Genomic DNA, 16,850 nt, shown 5'->3' with positions numbered 1-16,850 from the left:
GAGGCGGCTGTCTTTGGGTAAATGAACTAGGGTTAGGGGGTTAGGGATTAAAAAAGGAAAGGATAGGTTATGGCCGTTGATCAAAAATGATCAACGGCCAGGATTTAAAAGAAAAATCGGATGGGTTTAGCAATTGGGTCAAGGGGTCGGGTAAAAAAATGAAATTGGGTCGTTTAATTGGGTGGCATTGGGGTTTAATTTTGGGCTAAAATTGAAATAACAATGGCTATGTGTTAAATAACCAATTTCTCCCTTTTTTAATTTATATAGAATAGTTAAAATAATTTTAAAAATAAATTAAAAGTACTGAACTAATTAATAATATATAAATATTAATCTAAAAATACTGGGAATGATTTTATAATTGCAAAACACTATTAATCGTAATATAGGCTATAATTGCAATTTTATGCAATTTAGTTTAAACAAATATCAAATAAATTTGTAAAAATATGCAAAAATCACTTTAATTATATTTTGGTGTAAATACGAGGATGGAAATAAATTATTCACCAAAATGATAATTTTAGAAATAATTATTGGATTTTGTACTGTTAAAATAGACAATAAATTGATTTTAAAAATCTTAAAAAAATTGGGGAAAAAATACCAAAACTCTTGGGCATGCTTATATATGCATACACATGCTATCTTGAAAGCATTTTGAGTGTAAAAAATATATAGGAAAAAATTGGGTATCAACAACGCTGCATCTCATGCCCGCAGGTCCCGATAGACAGGATCATCTTTCGTGGCAACTAATATAGATTCAAGATCATACTCAAGGACCCTTGAATTTATTTACTATTGGAAAGAAGAATCAGATGATTCATAGAGATTGTGCACTCATATTATCCGAAATCAAATACTACAATTGTTGCAATATATTTGGGTCTTAATTTTATTTTTTCAACGCAAATTTATTTTCTACAATACCTCATTTTGAGTTTCAAATTAAAATTTTCTTTGTTTAAAATGGTAATATTTTGATAAGTTACTATATCATATTAAATAACAGTAATAAGGTCCGGTAAAGTTTAAGTTTATAGCTAACAAATGGAAACAAGTTTTAAGGATGATTGTGTATCTTATCTATAACCCTATCCATTCATATTAATATGATGCACTTCAAAGTGTACAGAGTTTAAAAAAGAAAAAATTAAAATTTATGGTCTAAAATAAGTCATAAATAATTATATGACTATAAATTATCTTGTAAATTAAGAAGTTTATAGTTAAAGTATTTTTTAAATTAATTTATTAATTTTGTTGGGTCAGACTAAAAAAGGTATATCACATATATTGAGAGTTTGAGACAGTGGAAAAACTATTTATTTGGATAACTTGTCCCTGAACCATGGGATCCTTGTATAGTTGGATCTGTTGGTGGAATTCACACATAAATTGAAGTCCTAAAGAGTTAAAGGACCCAATTGACTTATTTGAAACCTTTGGGCACCCAACATAATTTGGATTTTTGGGACAAAGATTTATAAGCTCGTCTACAACTCACTCGAAAGCTAAATCTGGCAAGACTCCCGACGGGAACCCCTCCGTTTTCTCAAACTTTCCACGATGGAGAGTCATAATATCAGTTGTTGTAACTCAGTAGACGACGTCGTTTCGCAGTTACCACTTCAGCTGATCAAATCGGAGATCATCCCTCCGGCACCGAACCGATCAAAATCTCCGTCCGAATTCGAGCCAGCAATTGACTGGCAGCCTAACTTCGCTGGCTACTCATGGATCGCCTACGGTGCCTCGTCTCTCCTCGTCATACGTCAATTCCCTAATCCTATCTCACAAAATGAGACTGTAATCGGCACAGTTTTTCAGCAGGTCCTCGAGCTGTCAATCGACGGCACTGGCACTGTCTCCGCCGTTGCTTGGTCCCCGGTGACGCCTTCTTCTGGAGACCTTGCCGCCGCACTCGATAACTGCATTGGATTGTTTTCTTACAATTCTGACGCTTCTCATAGTAAGTTTCAGTTTCCTGATCTCGCTCTCGAATGTATATACTAATATGCTATGTAGTTGATTACTTTATTATACTTTATTAATCTAATAAAGGAACAATCTTTTTCCTTTCTCTACCTATCCAGCACTGTCTTGTTGCCTTTTTGATTAACAACGTTACGTACTTATCTAAAAGTGTGTATACTATTCTGGTACATGTTCGTTGCTTTAGTTTGGATGAATATTTAAGATATATCCCTGTAATTTGATGTAGAAATGCTTTCATTCTGGATCTCTGGATCAAGCAATATGCGTGGTACAGTCATGCATGATTTGCAGTGTAATGCATTGGAGAATGGCCATAATATTCTTACACTAGGAGCAAGAGTAAAATTCAATAAATTTAATCAACCACGTCTCAATCACAAATTAGTTAGGGTGGGTTTTACTGAAATCCATGTGTTCATTTTGCTTTATTTTAGCCTATTTCATTTCAACAGTCCAACACTGAATTATTTAAGGCCAATTAGGGGTTCTTGCAAACTAGATGTTAAAGCTAGATGAAAATCAATGCCTAAACAAGAATGGCTCAGCGGGATGTCCAACTTGGTGAAAGGGTGCTTTTTTTCTTTGGTACGTCACATAGTTAGAGCTGCGTATCATCTAAGTGTACTTGGAAATAAAATCAGTACTCTTGCATTAGTTGGATCCTATGCGCTAAACTCAAAAGCTATTCTGTTTAGGAGGTGATCTGGTTCTTACTGGATACGAATATGGAACTTTAAGCAATTGTTTTGCTATCAGTTACTACTATTGGTTAATTGGATATTAAATCTCTCTCTCCCCTCCCTTCCATCCCTCTTAGATGTATAAATTTATTTACTCATATTCAGGTTCTTTTTGTTGGAGCCAGACCTCAACACTAGTACAATCTACAAAGGTGGACTCAATCATATGGACGGGATCAGGAGATGGGATAGTTTCAGGTGGCGTTGAATTGATATTATGGAGAAAGAAGGAGAGATCGTGGGAAATAGCTTGGAGATTTAAACCACAACTGCCTCAGACTCTGATTTCTGCTACTTGGTCAATTGAAGGACCTTTGGCTGCTGCACCTTCACATAGTGAAGGTTCGGGTTTGAAAATCCATGCAGGACACAAATGTGTTTTGGTATGTCAAAGAGATGCAGACGCCGGACATTTAGAAGCTATGCTACCCCATCCGTTACCAGTTTCTATGATTCAGTGGAGACCATCTTTAGTTACACAGTCAACTAGAGATGGCAGCTATTCTAGGAGGTTGGTGTTATTAACATGCTGTTTAGATGGAGCTGTAAGGCTCTGGAATGAGATTGATGATGGGAGGGTTAGAAAAGTTGGCAAGGATAGTAATGATCACAAACTGAGTAAATTCTCTTTTCGTGTTGTCGCTGTAGTTGAGGTAAACCAAGCATTAAATGGAATGCTGGGCTTGGATGTGTCTGTAAGATGGGCAACAGATATTAATGGTATAATAACTGTCAATGAGGAGGCTGTGACATATACCTCATCAGATGAACATCAACAAAGCAATGCTGGCAGGTGTGAATGGTTGATTGCCGTAGGTCCTCAAACGACACTGACCTTTTGGGCTATTCATTGTCTTGATGATTTTTCTCCAGTGAGAGCCCCAAGGGTGACATTGTGGAAAAGAAAAGAGTTGAACAGTCCTAACGAGGTGCCAAGGGGATTGCTCTTAAATAAAGTCCTTATCATGAGAAATCAGGTCTTTGGTCCACCAGCAGTGTGTTCTTTTATTAGTCTATTACCAAGTAACTCTCTAGCCTGGATGCAGTTATATTCTTCAAAATTCCCCGAGGTATCTTCAGAACTGAGTAGCACAGACGAGTCGCCTCCAAATAAATGTCAGACTGAATGTTTACTATCACTATGTGCAAGGGGACTTTCAAATGCAGACAGTCACTGCAGTAAAATTCTGCAAGTTGCAATTCATCCTTGTTTATCTGAGTTGGAATTTGCTGCCTCCCTGGACACTGAAGGAAAGCTCCTCTTTTGGTTGTTTTCTTCTGCTTCAAATACTGTTGTGGGCCTCCCAACTTTGAGCCCATCTTGGAAACTGCTTGGAAAAGGTGCGATAGCACTCCCTCAACAACCCAAGTATACAAGCTTAAGATGGGCACCCACTCTGTTAAGTGAAGAACGTATTCTTGTCATTGGACATGTAGATGGAATAGATTTTTTAGTAGTTAAGGCTGTGAAAACTGAAGAATTGGAAATAGTTTGTGACAAAATATGTACTATACCACTTACCGCTGGAAGTCATGGACAGGGCCCGGATAGCGTCTTTTCAATTCCGTTGCCTTCCACTTGTAACAAAACTATTTTAAATAGCTTTTTGCTGTTTGCTGTGTGGGAAAAAGGCTTTCTGGCATTATCGTGGAAAATTGACCTTCATCACTGTGATTTGTCGGAAACACGCTGTGGTTGCAGTTTTGACAGTGCAAACACCTTGCAGAACAATATATGGAAATTTGAGAGTAGTTATTCTGGTTATACATACCTTGTGTCTGTCGAACCTTGTTCATCAGTTTTGCCAGAGCCCCATGACAATGATAAGATTTCAAGTTATGCTGTGATCTGTCCCACAAACTCTGGTTTAACTGAAGAAATTTTTGCTAATAATTTATATAGCAACTACTTTGCTTATCATATGGTCACTGGTTGTCTTGATGGTAGCTTGCTATTATGGAGAAGTGTGCCTGCTGGGAGCTCGAATTCTCAATGGGATCTTGTTGGTCGGATTGCTTTGCAGCAAGGCCCTGTTTTGGCTATATCTGCAAGTGTCTGTGGCAGAAAAATTGCAACTATCTCAAAAGGTCACTTAAGTACTTCTGCTATTCATATATGGGAATGTGCGCGAATTGAGGACGCTGGCAGCTTTATACTAGAAGACACTTTATATTTTGATGCAGAGGTTATTGCTTCAAATTGGTTGACGATAGGGAATGGTCAGTTTTTACTTGGAGTTTGCTCAAGAGGTAAGGTGCAGGTGTTTTCTCAAAAGCGGTGTGGAGGTCAATGCAATTTGGAACCGGAAAAATCATTTGAAGGCAACATCTGGGTATGTCTTGCAGCAAGTGATACTAACCCTACCATTCAAGACTTCTTTTGGGGACCCAAAGCCATGATAGTGGTTGTTCATGATGAATATATTTCTCTGTTTAGCAAGTTCTCATACTTTATGAACAAGAAACTTCTGCCCCAGCTTGGTGGAAAAGTTTGCAAGGACAGTTCTGTCTGTCATTATGGTTCTAATAAAGTGCCAATATTTTATGGTCATAACAATTGTGACTATGCACAGTATCAGGCTAATTTCCCCTTGAAAATGGAAGTGGTCAATGAGATTTCACTATTTAGTAGCTTGACAAAATCTAAAGAAGGCTTTACTTCTGTTAAAAATGGGATCTGGAGCATTTTAGAGATAGCAGAACTTGTAGGAGGATCTCTTCCTCTTGTTCACCCAGAGGCAATTCTTGTAAACTTACTTTCAGGTATCTATGATTTGGTTGATGCTCTTTCCGCTTCCCCCACTCCCCTAAATCAAATACCCAAGTCCTCTTCTTCTTTAATGGAAGACGTTTTAATACGATTTAGCCAAACCATTTGTTGTGTTCTTACGAATTAATTTGTGGTTGGCTGCTTTAAGGAACTTACATGTGCATTTAGGAAGTAAATTCTATTATATCTGAACTTCTAAACCAAATAATTAGCAGATTCTTGACAAACTAAAAACTGAATTACACTCTTTACTCTTCAGCTAGTAAACTCAAATATTTCTTGTATAAGCATACAATTTGAACAAAATTCTCCAATGTTAATCTACTTTTCGTGATACTTATAGGATCCAAATTTTGTCTCTCATCAGCAGAAATTGTCTTGTAATAATCGTCCCGTTTTGACCAATGGATCTTATTGTTTATCTTATTATCTTATTATACTTTCCTTTGAACTAGGTAACATATGTCCGTGTCCTGCTTGCCTTACAAATGAACAGGTTTATTGTCCAATTAATATTTTTCTATGATGGTATCCTATGTGCTCTCTTTGAAAACCAAATATCTTAGTTTTGTGTAAAAGTTAAGTTTCTGATAGTAATGACACATGGACTTTTATTTTAAAGTTAAAATCTTGTTTCTTTACTGTTTTCTGAAGAATTGATTTGCTCTGGGAAAAAAAGTTAAAAAAATGAGGAGGTAAAGGTGAATTTTTTGAGAGAAGGGTAAATCTATTAATAGATAATAGTAAAGATGCATTTTTAAGTTGGTTTTGGTTAAATACTAGTTAAATGCCTCGAGTATCGTCCTTAGGAGGGCAAGAAGTCACTTGATGAGCTCATTAGGGATAAGTAAACTAGGAGGAGAAATTTAATTTAGTGTTGTTTGGTTTTTGTTTACCGTGAAAATGGTAATAACAATTAAATTTGTTAATGAAACTCTAAAAATGCGCGATCTATTTTTATGCTAGTTGTTAGAGCAGTTGATGCTAGATATGTGAAGCTTAACGGCGGAATTACGAACTAAAGCAGAGTTATAATCAAACCGAGGGGCTAGCCGTCCGGGCCTCGGGCTAACCGATGAAGGGCCTCGAGGTCGATGCCTGGGGTCGGGCTCGAGCTGTCGGGGGTAACCGGGAAGGGGCTAACAATTAGAATATAATTAAAGGAGGCTCTTTATGGCCGATATCAAGCAATAAATGAAGAACAAGTACGAAAGCAATAAATGAAAGTGGTAGTCTCGAGCGACTAAGTTAGAGAGAAAAGAGAGAGAGAGAGTTGTTATTGATCTTATGTAGAATGGTTGGAACAACAACCACCCCTTACAAAGTGGTAAGGATCCCCTTTATATAGGAGGGGGATCCCGTTATAGTACAAAATACATTAATTGTAAAGGCATGGAGATGAGACGGCTAGACGTGACACCTTGATACAGGCTCCGAGTAGGCCGGCTTTGTCAGACTTAGCCGTGTGCATTGGGAATCCCCTATTTTACTCTAGCCTCGATCAATATTCTCTTTAGGCCGGGCCTCGACGAGCTTCGAGGGAGGGAACTCGATCACAGCTTCGCGTCCTCGAGGCCTCGAGGTGTTCCTCTGAAATGACTTAATAGCAAGAAATTGGACCCTCTGATTTCGCCGCATATAGTTTTAATACGTAGTATCTGGCCCTCCTGATGTGGGAGGATCAGAATTTCTTTGCGATTTATACCTCATTCTTGTCTTTTTGTCCTATTGTATGACGTGACAGAATTCAGCAGCAATGCTATTCTTTAGTTTAGCAACTGGTATTCCATCTTTCCTGCTGCCAAAACCTGGTCTTATGAAGGAAAGAAAATTTGATAAGGAATTGAGCTTGTTTTTTAAGTTTATTCCTTGTCTTCATTTTTAATTCTTAGGCTCTCCTAGTGAACTCATGATGGTGATATTCAGTGTTGAGAATTTAAACCAAAGCTGGTTAAAATACATTAAACTTTGTGAAATTGTTTCAGCTGTGTGCAATTTGGTTCTTCAGCATAAATGAATCGATGCCCAGCCATAATTACGAGGTTGTGAAAGTCAGGAACATGCCTAAATAGGAGCATCTAATGCGTACTGCTGCCAAAATTGATTTAGATTTTTTATTGGGCTGTTTGACTTATAAAAGTGCTCTTCCGATTAAGTGGAACATTCTAATATTTGTACATTTTTGGAGCACTTTTGAGATCCCAGCTACCCTAGTTGATTGGATGCTCTTCATAGAGAAGCAGATGACACTTAAGGCTCTTTTGGTTTCACTAATGCAACATCTAATGGTACTTGCTTAACAAATGGAAAAATGAGTATTAGTAATATTTGGATAGGAGCACCTAAATTAACAAAACTCCCCTTAAAGTAAGGTGATTTGTTATCGTAAATAACATAAAACTTTTCTTTTACAAAACTAATATTCATGATAATATCAGATATTCTTAATAAATTTTTAATATAAAAAATTAAAGCAAAGCCTATACAATCATGCTAATTATACAACTAGCATTTGACCTTGGTATTGCAATTCCTACGTAAAAAACCTTGCATTATTTTTTTACTGCATAACAATCTTCATATTTTTATCCCTGTAACTTATGCCATGAACCTAATGACCCGCGAAGTTTTTTTTACAAGGTAAGTAATCCCATAAAGTTTCCTTAAAATCAGAAAGCAATCGTGTTCATTTGCTCCGGGAGATGTTGGCTCACGCTTGCTTTCAGGAAACATTTGTATCATTGCAAAGTAGAGGAAACTTTTTATCTTCTACCCACATCATTTGCCTGTACTGGGTTTTGTTTCTCTATTTGTTATTCTTGGATGTAACTATCCTCTAAATCCTTACCCTGTCGGTTGTGTAATGGATATTTTATTGTGCCTTCTTTTTCAGCTTTATGTTTTACTTGTCTGAAAATGCTACCAGGTTTGTATGTCATCAGAAGATTGTTGCCAATTTGTTTCTTATCTGCTTATGTTCCCATCATGAAATTCCAGTTATTTTATTTAGACTTATAATACTTGCTAATTTGAGTTTGACCTTAGGGTTGTGTGTTCCAAATGTGTATAGGTAATTGGAAACGTGCATATGTAGCTCTGCAGTGTCTCAGTAAACACGTAGCTTCCTCAAAATTATCGGCGGAAATATGCTGCCTTCGAGCCTTCAGTGGTTTAATATTTCCCATTTCGTTGTCAAACTATCTTGAAGGACATGTCTTGTTAAGCACTGGGGAGAAGTCATTTCAATGGGGTGGACCTTCAGAGGTTCAAAATGGTTTCCTCCAAGCTTCCTCAAGCTGGGGAGATGCTGCATCTGATTCTATCTCTTCTGCAAGATCTGAAATTACTGACTTTCTAGAAGCCTTTGATAAACTTCATAATTTTGCAACTATATCTTCCACTGAAATGATGCAAATTCGTGCTGCTATTCATCTTCTAGATGAAGTTAGCAATATGCAGTCAACTTCTGCCTATAATAGCCTTGATGGACCTGGTCGAAGGTAAAGTCTAAGTTAGAAGATTAGAATAAATTATCTTCCATGCGTGTGAACATATCTTCATGCCAATTGCCAAGTTTGTAAAGGCTCAAACATTCTTTTTATGATCAACCTTTATGTTAAGTTCTTGAGCTTCTGTGTTCTGTCAATTTTTGTGTATAGTGATAATCAACCACAGAAGTGTAGTTTTTGGCAGACAAGAAAAACATATTCCAATTTTGCTTTAGATATAGACACTAAGTTTTGAAGTGGGTGGAGAATCGTAAGGTCTTACATCCGAATCTCAGCAGAGACAAAAAACACTAGGTGTGATTTCTTCCCACCAGCCTAAGCCTTGGTGGGAGAGTTATCTAGTACATGTGCTAGAGGGAGGTAGCAGGTAGAATAGTCGAGGTGTGCACAAGCTGGTCCGTACATCATCGCCATAACGATAGCTGCCTAAAAGTTTCATATTGCATCACTCTTCCCTATGCTTGGGATTAGAGTAGAGTTGGCAAAAACTGTAAATGGTGACATAAATGGATAAAAATCCCCATCCCCCCCCCCCACCCCAAAAAAAAAAAAAAACACCAAAAAGAAAACCCGATGGCTCTATGCATCAATATTCTCTGATAGATTGGCTCAGAATTTTTGTGGGTATTATTCAGCTGTAGTTGCTTCTAATTAAATTATCATTCATTGATGCTACTTGTCTTTTCTTCCTAGGTTTTGGGTTTCAGTGAGGTTTCAGCAGCTGTATTTTGTTCAACGATTTGGCAGACTGCCATCAGAAGGTGAGCTGGTTGTGTACTCGGGGCTGATTGGATGGGCTTTCCACTCTGATTGCCAAGAGAATTTGTTTGATTCTCTTTTATCTAAGGAACCATCTTGGCAAGAAATGCGCGATATGGGTGTTGGATTATGGTATACAAGTGTGGCACAACTGCGAGTGAAGGTACTTTTTTTCATTAAGATTGTGAATTCGGTTGTAGCATGGCAAGTGAGGTTTTGGGAAAGTGAGTTTTCCACCACTGGAGCAAAGTGGGAAAGTGAAACTGTTAACTCCTGGAGGGGGATTTGGGGGGTAGGATTTACGATATAAAACAAATCAGCTGTATCATTTGGTTATTTTTTGGGAGGTACTGTGTAGTTGTATATTCTGTAACCAACTGAATCTGCAGCTACTCTTGCTCTTTCCTCTGAAGGGGGTGAAAGAAACAGGAACAACTAATGTCTTATATCCTTAGCTTTCATTTTCCCTCTGTATTTGGCATCGCAACTCTGACTCAGGTGGGTTTTCTGCAGATGGAAAAGCTGGCAAGACAGCAATATTTGAAGAATAGAGATCCCAAGGCATGTGCACTTCTGTATATTGCATTGAATAGGCTTCATGTTTTAGCGGGCCTTTTCAAGATTAGCAAAGATGAGAAAGACAAACCTCTGGTGGCATTTCTTTCACGAAATTTTCAGGTAATTTTTAAACGTCTGCTACTTTATTTGTATGCCTGATACAAATATTTTAAAAGAAATGTTACCGAGTTTTGACCAATTATTTATGAGTGAGTTTTGACCCATTTATCTTGAATTGTTTCTTAAATTTTCTTTTCCAGTATCTAAATTGGGAAAGTAGGAACATGTTGTAAAGCGTATTGTTGTGATCAAATGATCTTGTGTACTGTCTTTCCATGCCCTACATTTGGGATAATTCTTATGAAAATGTTAAAGCAAATCTGACAGCGTGTTAAATTAAGTGCATAAACTTTACTTTTATATTTCTCGTACCTTCTCTTAAATTTACATCTCTTTTTTTTTTTGGTTAAATAAGCAAAAGATTTCATTACTATTAACTTGCCTTCTCACATATTCTTCTTGTGGTTCGTTTTTTACAAGATCTGCACATTACCTCTGTTTTAAAATGTTGAGGTCTTGATGTGAAACTGTTACTCTTCTTTGTTAATTTGTTTGTAATCCAAGTTTTAGTCTTCTGTATTTTCTTATTGAGCATCGTTACTCAGCGTTTAGTTGCTTAGAAGTTTCACCCATTCCCTTTGTTTAGGAAGATAAAAATAAGGCAGCTGCTTTAAAGAATGCATACGTATTACTGGGAAAACACCAGTTGGAGCTTGCAATTGCTTTCTTTTTGCTTGGAGGAGATACCACATCTGCTGTCACTGTTTGTGTGAAGAATCTTGGGGATGAGCAGCTTGCGCTTGTAATTTGCCGACTTGTTGAAGGTTATGGTGGAACGCTAGAGCATTACCTTATTTCGAAATTGCTTCTCCCATCTGCTCTTGCCAAAGGTGACTACTGGCTTGCAAGCGTACTGGAGGTATTCAGCTAGAAGTTTAGATTTTATAGAGAGTGATGCTTTTTTTTTCCTTAAGGGATTGTGTTGGTTGCATCTTGTTCCCTTGTTTATATACTCATTTAAAGTTCTTCATTTGCAGTGGATATTAGGAAAACCCTCACATGCTTTTCTTAGAATGCTTGCTTTCCCAACGGGTTCCTTGAACGATAAGTCAATATTCTCATCCCGTCAACCTGCCTTCTTAGATCCAAGCGTTGGTGACTTTTGCTTAATGTTAGCAGCCAAAACTACCATGAAGAATTCTATTGGGGAGCAAAATGCTGCTGCCTTGAGTAGATGGGCGATCTTGATGAGGGCCACTGCCTTAAGCAGATGCGGTCTACCTGTAAGTTCATCTAATTCTTTTGGTTTCCCTAAATTTTGGGGATTCGCAAGCGTTTTTTTTTGGGTGTGTGTGTGTGTGTGGGGGGGGGGGCTGGGTTCTTTTAAGGACTCCGAAATTGTATATTTGATATGATCCTCTTTGAGATCTGAAATCCTGAAGGACCAGAACTGATCTAACTTTGATTAGAACACAACTTACTTGTTTAGGTCTAAGTGAAATATTTTTCTTGATGAAATCATTGCTATTTGGTCACCTGAACCTATTAATTTACACCAAATGAATTAAATGACTTACATCATTGGAGGCTGTAGTTTATTTTCCATTATAACTCTTTCCACTACTACTCCATATAACTTGTTTTACCAATATGTAAGCATTATTTTTCTCTTTGCTATCAGAATTATCACAAAACACCACCCAATGCCCTAACCTCATACTTCACATTTCACCAACTTCATTTCCTCTCAAGTACTTGGAAATGATTTTGTCGTAAAGCAGATTCGTATAACAAAATTCGGCTGAGGTCCTTTTAAATGTAATTTTAAGTTTTGGAAAATTCATTGATCTAGATTAGTTCTGTTTTTCAAGTCAATACATAGCTTGCAAGATTCATGTATTAACATATTAGATATGTATAGAACTAAAAAGAATAACATATTAGATATTTCTAAAGTGAATCTAGCGCAACCCCAGTCTAGAACGTCTTTTGCATGTCAAGTACTACTTGGATAAACTCAATTTAGATTAGGCTTTTGAAATCAAGGCTGACCTAAATTTTGGTAAAATGGTCAACCTAAATCCTACTAAAAGCAGATTAAGTTCCTAATACCATGTCAGAGCGATGGTAGAATGGCCTACCACCATGGCTAAGCTTCTTTTGCTGATAAGTGTTTGCATTATAAGTGCTGCTATCTTGCAATTGATGTGAGTCATGTGACTGTTTAGCATCAAAGTTAGACACATTGACTTTTTTTTTGGAAATTGGTAACATTTTTGTATTAAATATAAACATGACTACACTAATTCAGTGTAGCCATCCATAATTACAAAAGGGAGTACAAAGAGAGACAAACTAAGTCTCTGTAAAGCTCATAAGAGGTCTAAAACATCAAAAATACATTCACTCTCTTCTAAGCACTCCTGTTCACACAAGAGCGTAAGGCAGCTCATTTTCAACTTTTGTATTGTACTATGTGTATCTTCAAAACATATTAGATTCCTTTCTTTCCAAATTGTCGACCATATACATGCAAGGACAATCTTCCATCTCTCCTTCTGGGCAGACTGCATTCCATCTCTTTTCCAACTTGTTAGAACTTCCCTGATTCTCCTTGGCATAACCCATTGAATTCTCCTCAGGTTGATGAATATCTTCCAAATTTGATCTGTGACACTGCAGTGCAAAAAAAGATGGTTGACTGTCTCCTCCCGAGCTTTACATAAGTAACATCTGGACCCCAACTGATATCCTCTCTTAGTGAGATTATCTTGGATTAGGACAGCTTCTCTTGCTAGAAGTCAAACAAAACATGCCACTTTGTAAGTTATTTTAACTTTCCAAATCATTTTTCAAGGCCAACAACCAATCTGATTATTAGAATGGTTGTACTCCTTGAAGTTGATCTAACAGAGAAAATTCCTTCTTTCCCCCTTGCCAGAACAACCTATCTTCATTGTTGTTGGTCCCTGTAAACTGTTCTAGAGTATTATAGAAAACTGTCAGCCTCTCTATTTCCCAGTCATATAGAAATCTTCTATACGTAAGGTTCCATCCTTGACCTGTCCAAAGTTCTCCAACAGAAGCTCTTTGTTGTTGATTCAGATTGTAGATGTTCGGGAATAATTGCTTTAAAGTTCTTTGTCCAAGCCATTTATCTTCCCAGAAGGATGTTATCATTCCATTTCCAACTCTGAGACTGGTGTTGTTTCTGAACATTGGCCATATGTTTCTGATAGACCTCCATAGACTTACCCCATAAGGAGTACATACTGTTTTTGTTGTCCAACTACCTTCCATCCCATACCTTGCCTGAATTACCTTCTTCCACAAATTTGCTCTGTTGTAGCAAACCTCCATAACCACTTCATCATCAATGCTTGGTTCTGAGTTTTCAAATTTCTGATCCCCATTCCCCCTTCCTTCTTGCTGGTCATAAGTACTTCCCACCTGACCAGATGTAACTTACTCTTTTCACTGGTGCCTTGCCATAGAAAGTTTCTTCTCAGTGCATCTATTCTTTTAACTACACTGGCCAGAACTGGAAATAAAGACATCATGTAAGTAGGCATGACATCCAATACACTATTGATGAGGATTAGTCTACCTCCCAATGATAGGTATTGACTCTTCCAACTAACTAGTTTCTTTTCACATTCTCAATTACTCCATTCCATATTCCTTTTGATTAGCTTTTTGCTCCAAGTGGCATTCCCAGTGTATTGGTAGGGCTCCTATCTTCCCTCCCAGTATTCTAGCCAAACTATGCATCTCCATTACTTCATTAACCGGATAAATGAAACTCTTGTTCCAGTTAATGTGTAGTCCAGATATAGCTTCAAAAAGAATGAATACCATTCTCAGAAAGAGCAATTGTTCTCTGCTAGCATCACAAAACACCAAAGTATCATCTGCATATTGTAAATGGGTGATTTCCAATTTGGTTGACTCTCTAGAGTTTACCCTGAAACCCCTGATCCTATTATTTGCTTTGGCAGTTTTAAACAGATTGTGTAAACCTTCCATAGCCAGAATAAATAGGAAAGGGGAAATTGCGTCTCTCTGTCTCAAGCCTCTCTGAGAGGAAAAGGAACCAACAGGTGAACCATTGACTAAGATAGAAAATTTGACAGTATTAATGCAGAATTTGATCCGGCTAATCCATCTTTCATCAAAGCCCATCTTCAAAAGTATTCCCAACAAAAACTTCCAGTTAAGGTGATCATATGCCTTTTCTATGTCCAGCTTGCACATGATACCGAGTTCTTTGCTCTTTATTCTAGCATTTACACTCTCATTTGCAATGAGAATAGCATCCATTTTTGCCTACCTTTGATGAAGGTCATCTGTTGATTGTCCACCAGCTTGCCCATTACTTTCTTGATTCTCTCTGTTAGGATTTTTGAGATTATTTTGTAGATACTACCTATCAGACTGATAGGTCTAAAATCTTTCAGTTCTTTAGCTCCAACTTTCTTAGGAATCAAAGCCACCAAGGTAGCATTGAAGCTTTTTTCAAAGACCCCAGTAACTTGAAAATTCTAGACTGCAGCTATCACATCTTGACTTGATCACTTCCCAGCATTGAATGTAGAAAGCCATAGTATACCCATCTGGACCAGGTGCTTTGTCCCCTGCACATGCTTTGACATTCTCCCAGATTTCCTGAGGTTCAAAAGGATTCAATAACATCCGATTATCCTCTGAGCTGATAGTTTGGCAGTCCCTTAGGCTGCATTGTGGTCTCCACTCCTCAGCTTCTATGTATAAGTTTTGGTAGAAAGAAATTATCTTCCTCTTGATATCTTCAGGATTCTCCACAGTTTTCCCATTGACTTGTAGCTTGTCAATGTTGTTATATCTTTTATGGGCATTTGCAGTTCTATGAAAGAACTTAGTATTTTTGTCGCCTTCTTTCAAAAGGCCCTGGACCTTTGCCTCCATGCTATCTCCTCCTTCCGAGCATTTTCCTAAAATTCTAGCAGTAGAGAGGTTTTTTTGTGTGTGTCTTCCTCATTCAAGCTCCTCAGTTCTTGTATATCCTCAATTTCAGCAAGTTGGTCCAGTATACTTCTTTTCTTTCAACTCTATCATTAGGAGCATAAATACTGGTTAAATGCCAAACAAATTCTTGTGCTTTGCCACTGAACTTACATGTGATGGAATATCTACCGACACTACTGACTTCCCCTTCCCATGCCCTACTTTCCCACATGATGAGAATACCCCCTCTAGTTCCACTTGCTTCCAACTGAGCATATTTCACCCATCTATTTGCCCATAATTTTCTAACTATCTCCCTGATTTCCCCTTCTTACTTGGTTTCTTGAAAGCAATAGACTTCTGCCTTTCAGCTACTCACCATATTTTTTATCAACTCCCTCTTCCTAACTCTGTTAAGTCCCCTAACATTCCAAGATACTATTTTAATCATCATTGACTATCGATGACAATATACCCTCCCCTGCTTCTTGTGCCATTGCATTTGAAACTGCTTCCAAGGTCTAAGTTTTTCAATTCTTTGCTTCCTTTCTTCTTTGGTGTGACAGTCTCCATAATCAGTGATGTTGACTCCATTGAATTCCTTCTCTTTCCATCAATTTTCATGAAAAATTGGAGTGCTTCCTTTTCGCACCCTTTGAATTCCGCCCCAAACTCTTTGCTCAACCTAATAATATTTTGGTGCACCCAAATTGATGCCTCAAACTTTGGTCCTCTTCTTCTTCATTATCTAGAGAATTTGAGGGGAGAACTTCTTCGATTGTCCACTCTCCAAATGTTCTCTCCTCTTCCGGTTGCATGTGTTCCTTTTGTTGCATGTCTGTCCTCTTATATAGTGAATGTAAATGTAAGATAATTTAATATCATATTGTGTGTAGGTTGACAGACAAGAGGACTGGCAGTATAGTGGGCTACATTTTAGAAATTAGCTGTGTTTTGTGATTAGCATGTCCTTAAATGCATGTCAAGTATAGAACTATCCATGTTAGCTAATTTCATTTCCCTTTTGATAAACTGCCTCATTATAATTGTCGAACCACGCCTTTAGAACAAATAGCACAAGTCTGCATTCCCCAACCTCACGAAGGTTGAGCCCAAGTCGAAACGGGCTAAGCAGGCCTTGGCCGTGAGATCAATGGCCCAGGCCTGGCCAATCCCGCATAAGCTGGGTTTGGGCCCATGAGATCCGATCGCCGGCCCGTGGGTCGCGGCTTTGTTTACTCTTTGTAAAAGCATTCCGAATCCTGCTATAAATAACCTGCAAGCATATAATTAACTAGGACTATCTCTGCTTTCAATTAGTAGAGACAAACGCGACAAGAAACGTAGTTGCTATAGGATATCCTTCTAAAATAAAGACGAGATGAGCCTCGACAAATAAAAACGCACAAGCTGCGGGACCCTCGTTAAATGTATATATCGAAGCATTCAGCTTCCAGGACGGGTCGT

At 37.8% G+C, this 16,850-nt stretch overlaps 1 protein-coding gene across 2 annotated transcripts in view; it reads left to right on the top strand.

Moving 5' to 3' along the window:
- The first annotated feature begins 1,513 nt into the window (after positions 1-1,513).
- LOC107797510 (uncharacterized) overlaps positions 1,514-16,850 on the top strand; it is a 34,256-nt gene continuing 18,919 nt past the window's right edge. For both annotated transcript variants that reach the window (XR_012693582.1, XM_075217821.1), the window contains exons 1-7: positions 1,514-1,978; positions 2,850-5,507; positions 8,585-9,014; positions 9,717-9,945; positions 10,296-10,460; positions 11,047-11,319; positions 11,438-11,683. Coding sequence is in view for 1 of the 2 variants with exons in the window: in XM_075217821.1 (XP_075073922.1) it covers positions 1,576-1,978; positions 2,850-5,507; positions 8,585-9,014; positions 9,717-9,945; positions 10,296-10,460; positions 11,047-11,319; positions 11,438-11,683 (4,404 nt within the window). In the remaining variant the exon portion in view is untranslated. The remainder of the gene's footprint in view (positions 1,979-2,849; positions 5,508-8,584; positions 9,015-9,716; positions 9,946-10,295; positions 10,461-11,046; positions 11,320-11,437; positions 11,684-16,850) is intronic.

This window comes from Nicotiana tabacum, chromosome 7 (genome assembly GCF_000715075.1).
Source record: "Nicotiana tabacum cultivar K326 chromosome 7, ASM71507v2, whole genome shotgun sequence".
Taxonomy (NCBI): Eukaryota; Viridiplantae; Streptophyta; class Magnoliopsida; order Solanales; family Solanaceae; genus Nicotiana; species Nicotiana tabacum.
This window is presented reverse-complemented; position numbering and strand designations above follow the sequence as displayed.